We start from the raw sequence: 20,902 nt of genomic DNA, 5'->3' as shown, positions 1-20,902 counted from the left end.
GCATGATCTTGTTAATGACCAATTGCATATTCATAAGGTGTGTTTCCCACGGTGAGTGTTCAGTTGATTAAAGTTCGTACTTTTGGCTGGTCTGAACCAATACTTACCAGAAACCGGGGTTTGTTTGTTTTTTGCTTTGTTATTTCAAAGAAGAAGAAACATTAATCAGAGACTCTCCTTGTTACTGAAAACAGTTACTCAAAGACCACCAACCCTCCTGCTCCCAATAGTAATACTGAAATATTCTATACTATCAGCTGAATATCCTTTTTTCCTATTTCTAATGGCTTTTTTTTGCTGCTTTCCTTTTCAGAATTATTTTCACAAGCATTTATACAGCGGAGTTCGTAGTCAAAGTGGTAGCACGAGGATTTGTTTGTAATGAATTCACTTATCTGCGAGATCCTTGGAATGTTTTGGATTTTTTTGTTTTAATTATGACGTAAGTTTCTTTGCTGGTTGAAACCAATGTAGAGATAGATAAGCTCAAACTCTCCTTAGTTTTTAGTGAGTGGGAGTTTCTGGTCTAAGGGTTACTTTTAAGCATGTAGTAATCAGCCTACCTTTTTGGAAATAAATAGCTTATTTGCTTTATTTATTCAATTTACATGGTTACTTATCTCACAAGTGCTCTTAAAACTCCTATCTCTGGATTTTATTTGAGAAGGCAAAACTGAACATAGACAAGAGACAGATGTTAATGGTATGAAATAAGATAGTAATGATAAAATTAAACAATATATTTTGTCTCTAACTTCTCCAGCTCCCCTGTAAAAATTTTACCTATAATTCCTTACCATTGAAATAGAAGGAAATACAGATAGTCCTCGGCAATTGAACCCAAAATTTCTGATGCTAAGTGAGACAGTCGTTAAGTGAGTTTTTACCCCATTTTACAACCTTTCTCGCCACAGTTATTAAGTGAATCACTGCAGTTCTTAAGTTAGTAACACAGTTGTTAAGTGAATCTGGCTTCCCCATTGACTTTGCTTGTCAGAAGGTTGCAAAATGTGATCACATGACCCCAACACATGGCAACCACCATAAATATGAACCAGTTGTCAAGCATCTGAATTTTGATCACAACCATGGGCATGCTGCAATGATCACAAGTGTAAATAATGGCCACGTCACTTTTCCAATGTCTTTGAAAGGTCACTAAACAAAGGGTTGTAACTCAAGGGCCACCGGTAAAGAGAAACAAAAGTGACACAGAGAGCCATTGAGATTTATTAATGAATGGAGATTTATTGCTGGGGAAATGGGAATGAAGAGTCAGTTTGGTCTGGTGATTAAGGTACTGAGAAGAAATTCAGTATCCTGCCTTAGGCATGAAAGCTGGCTGGGTGACTTTGGACCAATCACCAGGAGGCGGTGAGTTCTAGTCCTGCCTTAGGCATGAAAGCCGGCTGGGTGACTTTATTTTATTTTATTTTATTTTTATTTTAATTCCATTTATATCCCGCCCTTCTCCGAAGACTCAGGGCGGCTTACAAGCTTAGCAGTAGCCTTCATTCTATGTATATGCCTGCTTATTAGGGCTTTCACACACCCCCAAGTGGCATTATTACAAAGTCAGCTTAATTGCCCCCAACAATTAAAAAAGCCGGCTGGGTGACTTTGGACCAATCACCAGGAGGCAGTGAGTTGCGTCATGAAAAAGCATTTTTGGGATGACTTTGCCACTACTCTCCCTTGTAGCGCTTTTGTTTAATATATTTAATAATATAATTTTATGTTCTGTTTTCTGTTGCTGCATAAGCAAATCAGGCAAGGAAGAACAGAGACATAGGTGGCCATTTTTGTGCCTTCCCATTGGCCTGCAGGAGGGAGTTGGCCAGGACTGTGAACAATCAAAACACAGAGGTGGAAATACATGTTTAAAAATGCTGAAGAAGGTTTGAAGTCTGAGGTGTATGACTGTAGTGCCTTAAATACATAAACTAAAATAATCTGAGGTAAGCTTTATGCTCTTCAGTGCTTCCACCTTCACCAAGCAAAATCTTAGCATTAATAGAGGGATAAAATCAAGATCACATGAATTTCCAGTACCCCTTTACAAAGCCTTAGTAAGTCCACACTTGGAATATTGCATCCAGTTCTGGTCACTACAATATAAAAAAGACTCTTTGGACAGAATGCAGAGAAGAGCAACAAAAATGATTAGGACTGGAGGTTAAAACATATGAAGAATGGTTGCAGGAATTAGGTATGTGTAGTGCACAGGTCTGCAACCCGCGGCTCTGGAGCTGCATGCGGCGCTTTCAGCTGTCTCCTGTGGCTCCCAGTCCTCTGCCATGTGCAGTCTAAAAAAAAAAAAAAGGTGGGACTAAAAAAGTTCAACCAATCAATTCAAATATGCAGGGTAGGTGCATATCTCGCCTTGGCTCCACTCTTCAGTCAAACCCTGTTCTGCACATGCATGCATGTATGCGCATGCGCACATGTTTTTTGCGGCTCCCAGTTTTTCCTTTTGTGAGGGAACCGGTTCTGAGTGGCTCTTTCACTGTTTCAGGTTGCTGACCCCTGGTCTAGTGTAATAAAAACAAGGACTAGGGAGACATCATAGCAGTCTTCCAAATTCTGAGGGACTGCCACGAAGACGAGGCGGTCAAGCTATTCTCCAAAAGCAAGACAAGAAACAACGGATGAAACTTATCAAGGAGAGAGCCAACCTAGAACTAAGGAAAAAATTGGTAACGATTAGAGCAATCAACCAAGCTTCCCTTCAGAAGTTCTAGGTGCTCCATCACTGGAGACTTTCAAGAAGAGATTGGACAGCCCCTTCTGGAATAGTATAGGGTCTTCTGCGTGAGGAGGGAGTTGTACTAGAAGACCTCCGGAGGTCCCTTCCAACTCTTTATTATTCTATGTTCTATATTCTACAACGTATTCCCAATAAATAATATGGATGAAATAATGCTATCCCTTTATATAGCACTTACAGAAGAAGTTCAGATTGTTGTCCTTAAGAATGTAAGTCTACAGAATCTGGCCATGGCCCATCTTAGTCCAACATTGAGCATTCACAAATATGAACCAGTTGCCAAGCACCTGAGTTTTGATCACATGACCACGGGGATGCTGCAACAGTCATAAGTGTGAAAAATGGCTGTAAGTCCCTTTTTTCAATGACATTGTAACTTTGAACAGTCACCAAATGAACAGTTATAAGTCAAGGACTACCTGTACTTGAGTCTTCAAGGCCAAGAGCTCTTGATAGACCTGTTCTCTTTTAAAGCCAACCAAATTAATTACCATTATGCACCCCATCTTGTGTATTGAATTTCACAGGTTAATTTATCCATCAGCATTGTTTATACTGTACTGTAATGTCTTCTTTGTAATGATTTGATTACAAAGTCTTCAATCACTTTCCTTCCAGCTAGATGTCAACCCTGGAGCATTCTGCTTCTATTTACTTGTTTATTATTTATAACCCACCCTTATTAAACAACTCAAGTGAATGAATATATCTATCATGCCTTCCTCTTCCTTTTCTTCCCCACAACAACAACCCTGTGAGGTAGATTGGGTTGAGAGAGGGGGACTGGCCCCAAGTCACCCAGCTACTATCATGCCTAAGGCAGGACTAAAACTCACAGTCCCCTGCAAATTGACCCAAAGTCACCCAACTGTTTTTCATGCCTAAGGCGGGACTAGAATTCACTGTCTCCCAGTTTCTAGCCTGGTGTTTTAGCCAATAGACCAAACTGGCTCTCTAAACTATACAATGCAACAAAGAACTACAATTTCCCCTCTTATTTAATAGGGGCATTTGCAGGTTTTCTGCCCTGAGTATTTTCATACATTCACCCAGTCCAACCTTGTCTGGGTGGATTAACATCAGCCGCCAAAGTTATTCCCAGATTCTGCTACCAAAACAATTGCAGTGGGGACCTTTGGATCACAAAGACCCTTGTGGTCTTTGTGATCCAAATTCACACATTTCAGTAGCCGATAGGATGATGCTGGCAGGAATGCACATATAACTGGAAAACATCTGCCTATCTCAGAGTCCTTGGGATGGACTTAATAGGTGGATAAACATGCCAAATCTAATCTAATCATTTGATGGACTTTGCCAACTTGCCATACTAATTTATTAAATTCCTATGCTATTCAGCTCATAGCAACTCTGCGAAGTATTATATTACAATATTAGTTGTATCTTTATGCAGATATGTAGCTTTCAGTCAAAAATTTGGCAGCATTTCAGCTCTCCGAATTTTCAGGATACTGAGAACTCTAAAGGCAGTTTCTGTAATTCCAGGTAAGTAGCAGTTTTTATTGCTTATACACAACATTTAGGAACTGCCTGCCTGTTAAGGATTTAAAATACTGCATTACAGGAACAAATATCAAAGTAATCATAAAACTTTCTGGAAAAAATGAACTGGTCCACTTTAACACAGAGCTAACCTGCTGTATTTCTACCTGATAAAATTTCTGTTGTTCTGGGAAAGCTGGAATTTAACCCCCCAATCTCAAATCTTGGCAATGATAATGCCGTGAAAAAAGAAAAGAATTAATATGAATTCAGTGGTCCAAAGCATATCCTGCTTAAATGGACTTTAAAGAGGCACCAGGAGGTTAAAGAGAGCTAACTCAAATCTGAATCTTAACAAAAAACTAATATATAGTAGTCCTCGACTTATTATAACCACGGTTGGGATTGGAATTCTGGTTGTACATTGTTATGATTGTAAGTTGAAGCAAATCTCATGACTGTAAGTCTAAATCCACTTCCGCAAATGGGCATTTTTTGCTGTTAAACAACCGGTTGTAAGTTGAGGACCACCTGTGCATACTGTGGATGCTATGCTCCAGTTACATTCAGAGGTGCCCTCCCCTTTACCAGTGTTCCCAATATTATCCCAGTATTGCCATAATTCTCAGCCACACTTCCAGATCACTTTTCTAAGGCTATTATTTATTTATTATTGTTTTATCCATAACATTTACATGCCACTTTTCTTTCATAAGTTAAAGGTAATATCTGATTCTTTTCCATTTCCCATTTGTTCCCGAATGGTGCTGTGAAGGACATAAAAAACCCCCGGATACTTTATTTATTTATTGTACACACAGACACACAAACACACACACAAACACACAGGTTCTCTATGCAGCTTCATGAATGAGTTTTAGTCTTCTTTACTTATCTACTGTAGTTTTTAATCTCATAGAGATGGAGTTGGAATGGAATGGATAGGCTAGGCTAGGCTAGACTAGAATAGAATAGAATAGAATAGAATAGAATAGAATAGAATAGAATAGAATAGAATAGAATAGAATAGAATAGACTAGAATAGAATAGAATAGAATAGAATAGAATAGAATAGAATAGAATAGAATAGAATAGAATAGAATAGAATAGAATAGAATAGAAAATATGGAATAGAATAAGAGAATAGAATAGGAATAAGAATAGAATAGAATGGAATGGAATAGAAAATGTGGAATAGAAGAATAGAATAGAATAGAATAGAATAGAATAGAATAGAATAGAATAGAATAGAATAGAATAGAATAGAATAGAATAGAATAAGAGAATAGAATACACAGAATAGAATAGAAATAGAATAGAATAGAATAGAATACAATAGAATGGAATAGAATGGAATGGAATGGAATATATGGAATAGTAAGAGAATAGAATAGGAATAATAGAATAGAATAGAATAGAATAGAATAGAATAGAATAGAATAGAATAGAATAGAATAGAATAGAATAGAAAATATGGAATAGAATAAGAGAATAGAATAGGAATAAGAATAGAATAAAATAGAATAGAATAGAATAGAATAGAATAGAATAGAATAGAATAGAATAGAATAGAATAGAATAGAATAGAATAGAATACAAAATATGGAATAGAATAAGAGAATAGAATAGGAATAGGAATAGGAATAGGAATAGGAATAAGAATAGAATAGAATAGAATAGAATAGAATAGAATAGAATAGAATAGAATAGAATAGAATAGAATAGAATAGAATAGAATAGAATAGAAAATATGGAATAGAATAAGAGAATAGAATAGGAATAAGAATAGAATAAAATAGAATAGAATAGAATAGAATAGAATAGAATAGAATAGAATAGAATAGAATACAAAATATGGAATAGAATAAGAGAATAGAATAGGAATAGGAATAGGAATAGGAATAGGAATAGGAATAGGAATAAGAATAGAATAGAATAGAATAGAATAGAATAGAATAGAATAGAATAGAATAGAATAGAATAGAATAGAATAGATTTGTTGGACGTGTGATAGACACATAAGAAATAAGCTCTCAGTGTACATGCAAAACAATGAAGTAATAATCATCATATCAAAATAATAATAAACATAATGATACCAATATGAGACGGTAGTGGAACAGATGACAAAGACAATAGTAATACAGCCACACTACATGGGTAAATATACTTGGACATAAGACTTAGACTGTGGGAATCAGGTGTTGAGCAGAGGGATGGCACAAACGGACACAAAAAAATTGTCTTTGTGTCCAGTTGCTTTAGCATGCAATGCTCTGTAGCATCCTCGTGAGGGAAGAAGTTGAAACACTTTATATGTCCAGGATGTGAGGCGTCTGTAGATATTTTCTCAGCCCTCTTTCTGGTTCGTGCAGTATAACGGTCCTCAGTGGAAGGCAGGCTGGTTGCGATTGTTTTTTCTGCAGCCTTAACTATCCGTTAAAAGTCTGTACCTGTCCTGTTTGGTTGCTGTGCGGCCAGTTATAAAAGTACAAATAACAGACTCAATAATTCCTCTGTTGAATTGTATCAACAGCTGCTGGGGCATTCTGAGCTTTCTGAGTTCAGGAATGTTCATGAATAGCATTCTTTGCCGTACCTTTTTAACGATATTAGGTGTCCGTTTCTAATCCTAGAAGATTGTAGGACTCAGAAACATAATAATGTTGATGTTTCCTCTGCTATAGGGCTGAAAGTCATTATATCTTCCCTTCTTCAGTCGGTGAAAAAACTTGCCAATGTGATGTTGCTGACGGTTTTCTTCCTGGCTGTTTTTGCACTGGTTGGTCTTCAGCTCTTCATGGGTAACTTAAGATATAATTGTGTTCCCTGTTTGGGTCTTCCTGAAAACCTCATCAAGAACAAAACTGACTGTTTAATGAAGGATGCAGGTAATGTATAAGTTCCTCTCTTTTGGTAAGCTCTGTGTCCTGCCTGTTTTAAACCATTTATTCTATTAATGACTGTATTAACACCATTTATTTGTGAACCATGTGCTAAACACTTAGTTAACTAAAAGTGTTGCAAATTAAAAAAAAATGTAAAATCGTTAAATCCTAGAACCGTGGTGTTGTCAAGGCAATCTGTGGGGGGGGGGGTTCCCCTCACTCTTTCTCACTCTACGTACCTTTTTCTTAAGTCAGATCTGTACGGGAGTTGGAGAACCCATGATAGAACTTATTCCAAGCTTGTACAGATCTTATCATTTGGGAGTTAGAAATAAGATCTTATGCTCCTTATTTCTTGTATTTGGATCACATCTATTTTGCTAAGTATGTTTGTCTCCATATCGTGGTCCATAAAAGTTGCCATGAAATTGTGCTTTGCGTAAAATGAAACACAAGTTTTCTTTTCGGTGGATTTATTTCTGTCTGGGATTAGGAGTTGTTACAAAGCACCATTTCCTAAAGTTTTGCATTATCATGGACCCCCTTTGGGCATTAAAGATAATGAAAACAAGAAGGTGACTCCAATTCAGAGCTTAATTCAGAAGCATTTGTCCTGCCTATCCACCCCCCCCCCCCAAATCAAAGCAAAGTAAAGAAATATGCCCTGGAATTAGAGAAAGAAGAAGTTGAAGTTTGCTCTCTACAGATCTATGATTTGTGCCTGGGCAAAGCCACGTTGATCATTTTTTTGGGCAGCGGCATCCATGGAGCGCCTGTTACTCATCCCAGCTTCTGCCAACCTAGCAGTTCGAAAGCACGTAAAAATGCAAGTAGAAAAATAGGGACCACTCCGGTGGGAAGGTAACAGCGTTCCATGCGCCTTTGGCGTCTAGTCATGCCGGCCACATGACCACGGAGACGTCCTCGGACAAGCGCTGGCTCTTCGGCTTTGAAACGGAGATGAGCACCGGCCCCTAGAGTTGGAAACGACTAGCACGCATGTGCGGGAGAACCTTTACTTTTACTTTAAAGCCACGTTGATCATTTTTTTGGGCAGCAGCATCCATGGAGGACCTAAAAAGAAAGTCAAGATGGCAGCTGCAACCACTCAGTCAAAACACACTGTCTTTTTTGTATATGTAACAATTTACACGAGTACAAAAGGGAGGTCTTAAATCGTGTGGTTGTGAATGCTATCTTGACTTTTTGGCCTCTCCATGCACACCCCTGATTTTGTGAGAATACTCTCAAGATTGTGAATGTGGTTTCCCCCAATTCAAGAATATTGGAAACTCCTGAAGGAAGCCTTTACAGGTAGTCCTTGACTTACGACCTGTTGCTTAGCGACTTTGAGGTTACGACCAATCTGAAAAAGGGGACTTAGGATCTGGATTTAAAGTTTCTAGAGTCAAGCCTCTTCCATGGTCACATGACTGAATTTAATTTGATTGGCGGTATGGGTGCATTTACGGCAGCATCCAAGGTCACGTGACCATGTTTTACAACGGTTTTGCTGAAAACTGGCACTTCCAGTTTTGGGCAAAACTGCACCTATAGTGAATTGTTTTGTTTAAAACTGTAGCATTTGTTTAACTGTGGATTCACTTAACAACCACAGTTATTTGCTTAATGACTGCCACAAAAAAGTTTTAAAATAGAGTTGGTTTCATGACCAGCCTGTTTTATGACCATTGCAACATACAACTGCGTTGGGTCAGTTCCATTACAATCATATGTTGTGGGTTATCTTTATCTCAGAAATTTTACACATTCACAAGCAGACCTGATATAACCATTGAACTTTTCACTCACTGGACATAATTTTTTTTTTAACTGATTTCATATAGGAAGTGCCAGAGAAGGCTTAAAATAATATGTTCAGGTTTCCTCATGTGTCTTATGTTAACTTAATATACTGCTCCAAATTATTCCATTTTTCTTATGAAACACTTCTGGAATTGAGTTTGGGGACATATATGATAAAAGTTATCAACAAATCAAACATAGATAAGGGGGAAGTTATAGTTCCTCTTACCTGCATGTTCCTGTTTCATGTAAAAGTTAGGCTGCCATTTCTATTGTGAATCTACAATAAATATTTTTCTTTTCTTTTGAGAGGAGCAGTCTTCTGAAATATCATCAGTCTGTTTTTCCCCCCAGAAATGCTTCCAATTATATTATTTTCCTCTTATCTTGCCTTTTGTTTTTCTGGCTACTATTGTTCTTTCTTCTCTCTTACCCTATCAACCCAACCCATCCCAGATTCTAAATAAGGATTTTTTTTTTTTAGCCAGTGCTAATTTGCAGATTAATAAATTATTCTTTATACCGAAGTTATCCAATGGATGGTTTTAACTATGCATATCAGGATAGGATGATCTTTTAAATAATTCCCTTTTTCTCCCCAGAAAATTCCAATTTCAGTGACCCTTCTAAGCCATTGCTTTGTGGATTTAGCCCAGATCCTAAGTACGTACTTTTTTTCTCAAAACATTTTAACTGTAAAATAGAATTGTTTTCAGAATATTTGAGGCTACAGTAATGGATGAGGGCAAGATTCCATGTAATCTTCCTTCTTTTAAAAGGAGGAATACTCTTAAAATGCTGGGCCTTTTTAACTTTGAGGTAAGGATGAGTCAGTGTGGCTGTGAGACCAAAGGAGATCTTCAAGTGCCTCAGAGGCTGTTGGAGAATTGAGAGATCAGCCTGTCACGGCCTTCCTAAGCTGTTCTCTTCTCCTCAGGAACAAGAGTGTGCTTGCAATTGGGTTCTTAAAGGGCAATCATTTATCTCTTGTTTCAGACAGCAAATTGAGCTGTACTAATCCTTGCCCTGTAATGGAGCAGGAAATTTATGTGACAGTCTGGTGATAATTGAGAGAAAAATTGTGACTACAGGTAGTCAACTGCTTTGAAACTCATCAAATTTGGTACTCAACGCATTTTGACATGGAAATTTCGTCCCAGTGCTCATTGTTTTATTTGGCACTCACACGCAAAGTAGAACTTGTCCGTGTCAGCTGCCTTATGACTCACTGTATTATTCCTTATGGGGAAAAATTATTTTGTACTCCTCATTTTTGGACCTCCCAGAACCAATTAGCAATGAGTACCAGGGTACCACTATGCAAGCAGAAGGCAAAGGCTATTTATTTATTTATTTATTTATTTATTTATTTGTATCCCGCCTTTATTATTTTTACAAATAACTTAAGGCGGCAAACATATCCGACAGACCTTCCTCCTCCTATTTTCCGAAAACAACAACCCTTTAAGGTGGCTTGGGCTGAGAGAATGACTGGTCCAAAGTCACCCATGGCTAAGACGGGACTAGAACTCACCATCTCCCTCTTTCTAACCTGGTGCCTTAATCAGTAAACCAAACTGGTTGTCTATTATTTAAGTTTCGGGAAGTAAATATGAAGGAGACGCATGCAATATTCCTGGAAAAGGCTGTAGCATACTGGTGACATCTCATAAAAGAGCTTTACTCTGCCAGAGGTTTAATGCTGTAAAAGTATGACATATTGTTCTATAAGTTTTAAGTCAGCTCATACAAGAAAAAATAGAGTTTGTATCACAGCATTTGCAGCACTGGCATTTGCTTTTTTTTTTTGGAATAAAAGGATATTCAGTAGGTTAAAAAAAATGAACATTCAAAATTATTATAGGTTGTCCTCAATTTACAACTAGTCACTTGGTGACAGTTGAATTTATGACAGATTTCCCCAGGTTACTTTCAACTGGATTTGAAGTTCCAGTGTTGCTCCTGCCACCCACCCACCCACCCACCCACACACACACACACACACACACACACACCATGGTCACAGGATCACATTTTGGGCAGTCAGTAACTGGTCCATATTTGCAAACATTTGTAATGTCCCACAATTACGTGACCATAATATACAATGTTTTCCCCCCCTCAAAACTGGCATTTACTTACAATAAGCAAATGGAGTCAGAAGATCATTTAAAGCAACTTATTACAGTACTCTGATAAAGTGGGGTCTCCCTATGAAATGGAGGAACCTGGAAAAATGGTTTACATTTGCTTTTATAGTTAGCATAACAAGGAACTTCAAAGCAAAAGTTGATTGGTTTAGAAAGAATCTTCTGTCCAGGGACAACACAAGCATTTAAGCATCCAATAATATGTGAGCATAGCAATAGGGGGGAAAAAAGCATTGTATCCTGAATAAAACTAAAAGAAACATTTGCAAAGGAAAAACATTAAAATGGGTATGGATAACTTACATTCTCAATGCTTCCCAAAGTTGGGCTTGAATATTTTCTTTGTTCATGGATGCTTGAAAAGAGGTGAAAATGAAACTTATCTACAAGGTATTGAATGCTTTCCTGCCAGTCCTGGTCGCTAAAGGGGAGGCTTTTCTTGAAGGTTAAGGCTTATGGCAAATTATTAGCAATACATTTGAAACAGTAAATTTAAAATAAAAGAAAATCCATGTCAGTTAGCCAGTATTACAAAAAGCATGTTTCAAGTATTACAAAGTCCATGAGTCCCAAAGGTGCTTTGTAAAGAGGCCAACTGAACTTCCTTGTTTTTCTTTGAAGACATTTTGCTTCTCATCCAAGAAACTTCTTCAACATTGACTGGATGGTGGGGAATGGAAGGATTTATATTCCTTGCAGACCGCTGGCCGTTTGCCTTCTTTTAGAGAGTCATTGAGGCCACTTGGATGTTTGTCTGTGTCCTCAGGGTCACCTGAGTGGTGCAAATGGGTGTGGAGCCCTCTTGGAGATGTATAAGTCCTTCCATTCCCCACCCTCCAGTCAGAGCTGAAGAAGCTTCTTGGATGAGAAGAAAAACGTCTTCAAAGAAAAACAAGAAAGTCCAGCTGCCTCCTGAAAAAGCACCTTTGGGACAACCTTGATCTGGATGACCGAGAATCTCCATAGTTATGGCAAAAAATCTTTTTTTTTTTTTCACATGAAAACTAACACTAGTGTAATCTTTGGTCTGTTATTAGTAAAACGGAATGTCCCTTGAACAGTGTTTGTGTGAAGTGTAAAGAGAATCCTGATTTTGGATATACCAGTTTTGATCACTTGGGATGGGCGTTTCTGTCATTATTTCGACTGATGACGCAGGACAGCTGGGAACTTCTCTACAGACAAGTACGCTTTCCAGATAACTAAAGATAAGAAATGTGCAAAACAGAATGAAGAACACATTATTTCCTGGGATAATGCATTTGCTTCATATCCTACTTGAATGCTGTGGGTTGCGTTAAATTATTGTCTTAATATCAACGGTATAAAAATCATTATCCAAATATACCACAATTCATTAGTTTGACCATAAGACACAATATGAACTTTACAACGTCAAATTAACAAATTTACTTCTTTGAAATGTTTACAATATGTGCCTTGTTGATTTAATATATTTGTTTTGGGATGGCAGAGAAAACGAGGTTCACTGATTTTGTATTTACAGGTTATCAGAACATCTGGAAAATCTTACAGCGTTTTTTTTTTCATCGTCATCTTTCTGTGTTCGTTCTATCTTTTTAATTTAATCCTGGCTGTTGTCTCAATGGCCTACGAAGAGCAGAATAAAGCAACTCTAGCACAGACAAAAGCAAGGGAGATGTTACTTCAGGAAGCAAAAAAAGTGCTGGGAAAACAAAAGGTTTGTAAATAACATTTAGGACTGCAAATCTCTATACTACTGAAGGAATCTATTGCAGACATGAGAACAGGAAGGAAATGCATCATTAATTGTTGCCAAGTTCTTGATTAAGAGAATATTCTCCATAGGCTTCTTCATGTCATATTTTCGGTTATTTTGTACTTTTAAATTTGTTATATTGTTGCTTTGTGTTTTTAAGCTGCTCAAAGTCATTGTGTGTAATGGGCAGCTACACAAATATATTAAATAAATAAATATAACTATTCTTGTAATATCAGAATGCAGAATTTGGGAAAAGGAGGCAAAATATAAATAATTAAATAAAATCAACAACTGTATAAAATAAGTACCAAAATATTTCAATGAAAAAATATGCTGAAAATAAATGTGTGCTGGACTTTTGGGTGGAAATATTAAAAGTTTGTACACAGAATAGATAGCTATTCATTTTAGAGCATTATTCAGCATAAAGCATCAATATATATATTAAATACAAACATCGATACAAATGAAGAAAATCAAAATAGTTGAGGAATGAAATTAAGAAGATATTCTTAATAATTCACAACTCTTCCTTTAAAAACAAAACCTCTGTAACACAACATATCACGAAAAAAATAATAATTGCTGAAAATTTGTTCAATGGCAGATGTGGAAATTAGAATCAATTAATCTGGTGGGGACCATGGTAAAATTATTTAATCAACATTTTCTGTCTTAATATTTTAAAGTGATAGAAGTCATGTAAATAATATTAGTGTCATATTGGGTGATACTGTGTGTGTGTATGTTTGCAGGTAGTCCTTGACCTATGACCAAAATTTAGCCCAAAATTTTTCTTGCTAAGAGAGACAGTTAAGTGAGTTTTGCTCTATTTTACGACCTTTCTTGTCACAGTTGTTAAGTGAATCATTGCAGTTGTTAAGTTAGTAACACTGTTGTTAAGTACATCTGGCTTCCCCATTGACTTTGCTTGTCAGAAGGTCACAAAAAGGGATCATATGACCCCGGGACATTGTAAATGTCATAAAATGAGTCAATTGTCCAAGTATCTGAAATTTGATCACATGACCATGGGAATGTTGCAATGGTCCTTAGGGGTGAAAAATGATTATAAGTCACTATTTGCTGTTGTAATTTTGAGTGATTGTTAAATGAACGGTGATGAGTGAAGGACTACCTGTAATATTAGTGTCATGCTGAATGATTTAATTTAATTTTATTAGATTTATATACCGCCCTTTCCCGAAGGACTCAGGGCAGTTTACAGGGTATTTAAAATCAAGCAATACAAAATACAAAAGTTAAAAAACAATTTAAAAAGATTTAATTATCCCTGAAAATAAAACCCCCAGTTAAAAATTCTCAGCCTGGGCCGGAGAGCTCAAAGAGCCAGGTCTTCAGGTCCCGGCAGAATGAACGAAGGTCGGGGGCAGTCCTAAGCTCCACGGGCAGCTGGTTCCAGAGGGCAGGCGCCCCCACAGAGAAGGCCCTCCCCCTGGGTGTTATCCGCCGGCAATCTTTTAGCGGCGGTACCCTGAGAAGACGCACTGGACGAAGGGAACTTGATGCGCACTGGACGAAGGGAACTTGATGTTGCCAGGAGGTGTTCCCTCAAATATCCCGGACCCAAGCCATTTAGGGCTTTATAGGTCATCACCAGCACCTTGAATTTTCTGTGTGTGTGTGTGTGTGTGTGTGTGTGTGTGATAAATAAAATAATGGAAGTATAAAATAAACAATGAAAAAAATCCCCTCCAAGAATACATCAGTATGATGATAACAAAAGATGGACAGGTGGAGAGGAGAGAGTGGTCTGTGTGTGTATGTATGTATAATACACACACACACACACATATACTGCGTATGTGTGTGTACATATATATATACACACACACATACGCAGCATATAGATAGATAGATAGACACATGTATATGTAATACACATGCTGTGTGTGTGTGCATATACACACACATACACACATGCAGCATATATGTGTGTGTGTGTGTGTATTACATACGCATGTGTCCACCTCTCTCTCTCTCTCTCTCTCTCTCTCTCTCTCTCTCTCTCTCTCTCTCTCCCTCCCTCCCTCCCTCCCTCCCTCCCTCCCTCTCTCTCTCTCTCTCTCTCTCTCTCTCTCTCTCTCTGTGTGTGTGTGTGTGTTTGTGTTATTCATGTGTAGTATTAACTAGTATTGACCTTGCTTACCTCCTAAGATCATCCAAATACTGATATATCTGCTGAGGCATCTGTGTATTTTTATTTCTTTTGCTGCATATCAGCTTTTACAATACCAGTATTCCTCTTACTTATCACTACTACTCCTCTTACATGTTTCAGGAACTAGTGTCACAAAGTCTCCTTGCATTATCAAATCAAAACTTGGAAATACCAAGTGAAGAATCTGAAAATAAAAAAGGAAAAAGAAAATTTAAGAGAAAGAAGAAACACAAAAACACAAAATCTAAAACCTATGGAGAAGATGAAACAATGTTTTATTCACCACCCGATAAATATCAAAAGGAACTTGTAAGTTTAATCAGTATAACCTATATAAACAGAGTGCGAGATGTATCAATCTTATTGAAATTTGATGACCAAGGTGAATATAGAAAGTTTTTAAGAAGCTACCAACACAGTGCTGTGTTTTCATTTCATAGATTTAAAAATCGATTATATATATATATATATATATATATATATATATATATATATATATATATATATATATATATATATATATATATATATATATATATATATATATATATATATATATATATATATATATATATATAACACCTTGAAAAAAATGCATTACCCAGTTGCACCTACAATTTTACTTCAACTACAATTTTGCTCTCTGTTTCTGGTTTTTAACTTCACAAGGTACCGTAGAATCGCTTTTTCCAAATGTGTTTCATTACGATTGTGCATTCCCCCACCCACCCCCATCATCTTCACGATAGGTCAAAAGAGGCAGGATGCTGGTCACAGTATTGTATGTGCAGGGGTGATGTTGAGATGCACTCAACCTGGCAGGATGGAGCGATGCAACATGGAGCTAGTCCTAAACTCACTGCACGCAACCTTAAGAAGGGCCAGGACCAGCCCTCCTTGAATTGTTTGGAGCCTTATCTGATGGTTCCCCAAAGAGAGCTGCCAGAGTGGGGAGATTCCTGTATTATAGGCAGAACATAATAAAGTAGCTAGCTTGAACTCTGTATGAATGGGCATGGTTGTTTCCGCCTGGCAGATGGGGCTTCAGTCATGATGCTATGACTCTTCCATCTTGCAAATACCACCAGGTGGCGCTGTACCGTAACTGGATTGGCTGGTTAGCTTTCGGCGGGAGATTTAGATGAACGGATTGGCCGAGAGCGTACCTGGCAAGGTATATAAGGGGTACAGGTAACCCCCTTTGTCCAGTACAGTTCCTACCCACAATAAAGAGCTGTGGGCTGTACTCATATGCCTGGTGTCTTCCATGCGGTCCTGAACCCACTACACAATACCCCCCCCTTTCATTTATTTCATCAAAGCAATGAAGTTTCAATCTACCAAAATAGATTGGCTTTGCTTCTGTCTTCTTTCCAATCAGGGCTGTCTATGTTTTGGCTATAGGGGAAGTTGGTATCATTACTGAGAGTCTCTGTATCCGTATACTCAAGTGCTGTTTTTTTGGCTGAGCTGATTTGTTTCTGGCTCACCTGTGGCAAACTTCGAAAAGGCATCCTTCTTGTACGTAGTATTGAAAGCCTTGCTCTGCAGAATTACAAATGGATCGAAAGGAACAGAAGGCTTAAGGGGAGACATAAAGACAGACGTCTAATGCTTATCATCTGCCAACCTAGTGGTTCGAAAGCACGTAAAAATGCAAGTAGAAGAATAGGGACCACTACGGTGGGAAGGTAACAGCGTTCCGTGCGCCTTTGGCGTCTAGTCATGCCGGCCACATGACCACGGAGACGTCCTCGGACAAGCGCTGGCTCTTCGGCTTTGAAACGGAGATGAGCACCGGCCCCTAGAGTCGGAAACAACTAGCACGCATGTGCGGGGGAACCTTTACCTTTACCTTAATGCTTATCATAAGGAAGATGGATTTATTTTCCAGAGGTCCTGAGGGTAGGACAAGAACTAATAGGTGGAAGCTGTACAGAGGAAGGTCTAAATTCAAAATAAGGAAGACTTTCCTGACCAAAAGAATTATAGGTGGTCCTTGACTTATTACCACAATTGGAATCAAAGCTTCTGTTAGTAAGTGATGTGGTTGTTAAATGAGTCACAGCCTATTTTATGACCTTTTTTTTGTTCCTGTGATCATTAAGCAAATCTTTTCATTAGGTGAACTTGGCTGTCAAGCATTTCTGTTTTTTGGCTTGCCTACAGACCCAGACAGAAGGGGGAAAAAATGGAATGTGCATTTGTAGGTGTGGAGCTGTTAAGCCTGAGAATCAAGGTCAAGCAAGATTGTTTATTAAGAGACGAAGGTTCTCTTTCATAACAATTGTCTGAAGCTTAATTAGGCAATGTGACTCGCATTGTCACATTGCATTGTCAGGGGGAGGGGGGAAGGGAATTTCTACACTTTTAATATACTGATTTGGTGGTAATTTAGCCAGAGCTGTTTTTCTATTCATCCAGTGCTGATATAGGGTGCTCAATAAAGTTTTGCATTAGAGATCGGAATGTCTTAGCTGTGTTTGGTTCGTTGGGATCATCAGTCGGAACCTTGACATTGGGTTCCAGATTGACATTGCTTGTTGGAAGCCCCCTGGTAAGGGTGCAGGTGGCAATCAAGTGACCTCCCCCCCAAACACCCAAATTTTGATCTCATGACCTTGCAGACTCTGCCACAGTAATGAGTGAGAGGATCCGTTGTAAGTGAGGAGCGGTTGTAAGTCACTTTTTTGAGCACTGCCATAACTTTGAATGATCATTAAACAAATGGTCATAAATCAAGGACTACCTGTAGTGAACAGTGGAACGTCCTTACTGCGGTTGTGGGTATTCTATCACTACTGGCTTTCAAGTAAAGATCTGGGATAGTAAGGAGCTGGCCTACAGACCTCTGAGGTGTTCCCTCGTGATTTTGTGATTTTTACTTTATTCTTCTCCCTATTTTTACTTTATTCTTCTCCCTATTCCTGCTGAATGCTTATAGGTATCCTAAGCATTTCTCTCCCCCTAACTCTGGACACCAAATATGCTTAAGGGCATTGGGGGAAAAGGACCTGGCAGCAGAACAAATTGGCAAGCATTTTTTTTTCCATCTCCATGCAGGATTTTTAAATGCAAAGAGGAATGATGGCTTTGCAAGTTCCATTCATAGCAGTCATTCAGATTTTTTCCCCCTCTTTTAAACGGAGTAGGCTACCAGTGCTGGCAATTTTATTGTCCTTTTATTTAAAAAGGGGGTTGAGGGGATGTTTGTTGCTTCAAGATCTGCAAGAGATTCTCAAAACGACAGGAAACCAACTTGGAAGGAAACCTGGAGGCCTTCTAGTCCAACCCCCTACTCAAGCAGGGAGACCCTATACCAGGGGTAGGCAACCTCGGCTCTTTTATGACTCATGGACTTCAACTCCCAGAATTCCTGAGTCACCTATGCTGACTCAGGAATTCTGGGAGTTGAAGTCCATGAGTCATAAAAGAGCCGAGGTTGCCTACCCCTGCCCTATACCATTTCAGACAAATGGTTGTCCAATCTCTTTTGGAAAACTTCCAGTAAGCGAGCACCCACAACTTCTGCAGGCAAGTCATTCCCACTGATTAATTGTTCTTGCCGTCAGAAAATTTCTCCTTGGTTCTAGTTCTTTGTTCTCCTCTTGACAGCTAGAGGTCAGCATTGAAATACGTTTGACGTTCCCCAATCATAGGTCAAGCTGATTTCTCTGCAACTGGAAAAATAAAGTAGTGTGGAAGAGCTTTTAGCTCTCTTTCTCATTTTCAGAATACAGGTATTTCTCATCTTATGACTGCAATTGAACCCAAAATTTCTGCTACTAAGGGAGACAGTTTTTTTTTTTACGTTTTACAGTCTTTCTTGCCACAGTTGTTAAGTGAATCACTGAGGTTGGTCATGTAGTAACACAGTTGTTAAGTGAATCTGGTTTCCCTATTGGCTTTCCTTGTCAGAAGGTCACAGAAGGTGATCACGTGACCGTGGGACACTGCAACTGTTACAAATACATGCCAGTTGCCAAGTGTCTGTGTTTTGATCACATGACCACGGAGATGCTGCAACAGTCACAAGTGGTCATAAATGGTCATAAGTCACTTTTTTCAGTACTGCTTTAACTTCAAACATTCACTAAATGAATGGTTATAAGTCAAGGACTACGTAGTGAGGAGCTTTAGTTCTGCATGAACAAAATGCCTGGAATAATGTGATCAAGTGAAGTACTAATACCACTTTACAATGCTTTGGTAAGGCCACACCTGGAATACTGCATCCAGTTTTGGTCACCACGATGTAAAAAAGATGTCGAGACTCTAGAAAGGGTACAAAGAAGAGCAACCAAGATGATTAGGGGGCTGGAGGCTAAAACATATAGGGAGCGGTTGCTGGAATTGGGTATGTGTAGTGTAATGAAGAGAAGGGTGAGGGGTGACATGATAGCAGTGTTCCAATATCTCAGGGGCTGCCCCAAAGAAGAGGGAGTCAAGCTATTCTCCAAAGCACCTGAAGGCAGGAGAAGAAGCAAAGGATGGAAACTAGTCAAGGAGAGAAGCAACCTAGAACTGAGGAGAAATTTTCTGACAGTGAGAACAATTAACCAGTAGAACTCCTTGCCTCCAGAAGCGGTGAATGCTCCAACACTGGAAGTTTTTAAGAAGAGACTGGACAGCCATTTGCCTGAAATGGTATAAGGTTTCCTGCCTGAGCAGGGGGTTGGACTAGATGACCTCCAAGGTCCCTTCCAACTTTATTATTATTATTATTATTATTATTATTATTATTATTATTATTATTATTATTATTATTATTATTATTATTATTATTATTATTATTATTATTATTATTATTATTATCCCTAACCATTACAGGCAATAAATTTAAAAATAAATAAAATTAAAATTAAATTAAAAATTAAATTAATATATCACTAAACATACGTTTTTCAACTATTTTGAATTAAGACTTTAAGCTGTATCCTATTAAATAGGATCTTAATCTAAGATCTTTTCCAAGACGTTATTGTCCTATATTCACCCAGTAAGAGATGCTTCAATAAAGGGGTACGTTAATATTTCAAACATTCACTTTATTCGGTAAAATGGAGTTTTTTTTCCCTCTTCCACAGAAGGAGATGGTGATGTCCTATCAACTACCACTTGAAATGCTTGAGGATCCATTTCAAAGGCAGAAATTAACAAGTGCTGCCAATGTGATTAGCAAAACTATGGGTGAGTGAAAAGATAGCAAAATAGTTTTCAAAAATATTTATGGGCAAGAGTTGTAATTCTTTTTAACTGTTTGGTAAAAACTGAAAATAATTCAGCATCTTCTCCCCTTTTCTTCCCCTTCCCCTTCCTTCCCTGTTGAAAAGGAAAAGGAGGAAAGTATTAGTTGAACAGCAAAGGACATCTGTGGAAATCCCGTTCGATCCTTTCAAAATGATATTTGTTCAAATAAAATAATGAACTGGAAAAACAATTCCGCCACCTATTTATGGAGTCCTTGGTGTGTCTGAGCTTGGTTGGTGGGTTTTTTTTTTTTTGGCAGATGTTTCATTACCATGTTGTTTGAGCAACATGGTGGAACTAAGGTAACATACGACATACGACCGACAATCTTTGCTGGCCTGGCAAGTTTCTAGTTGTTTTGGAACTGTTGGTGAGACCGTTAAAAGTCATTGGCGCTGTTTGAATTTGTTCTGCCAGCAGCAAGATCTGACTGCTGGCCCAGTGATGGATTCTACTGCAAATCAGGGCTGTTTCCAGAGGAGGCAGAGAGGACCTGGAGCTTATGGAGCGAAGGAACTGGATGAGGCTGTCGGCAAGCCCAGAGGAAGAGAGAGAGGCTTTCGGAGGAGTTGGTGGCGGCGGCAGCAGCATGCTCCAGGGGCGAAAAGAAGC

The 20,902-nt window shown here is 38.3% G+C and overlaps 1 protein-coding gene across 1 annotated transcript; it reads left to right on the top strand.

The window, feature by feature from the left end:
• Positions 1–6,426: 6,426 nt before the first annotated feature.
• On the top strand, positions 6,427–20,238 carry LOC308679051 (sodium channel protein type 11 subunit alpha-like; the record flags this gene model as incomplete). The annotated part of the gene is made up of 7 exons (XM_081346286.1): positions 6,427–6,430; positions 6,958–7,161; positions 9,567–9,627; positions 12,176–12,299; positions 12,622–12,816; positions 15,161–15,349; positions 20,128–20,238. The coding sequence occupies 7 exons, from the start codon at positions 6,427–6,429 to the stop codon at positions 20,236–20,238; spliced, it is 888 nt and encodes a 295-aa protein (XP_081202412.1).
• Positions 20,239–20,902: the final 664 nt, after the last annotated feature.

The sequence above is a fragment of the Vipera berus genome (assembly GCF_964194415.1).
Source record: "Vipera berus genome assembly, chromosome: Z".
NCBI lineage: Eukaryota > Metazoa > Chordata > Lepidosauria > Squamata > Viperidae > Vipera > Vipera berus.
This window is presented reverse-complemented; position numbering and strand designations above follow the sequence as displayed.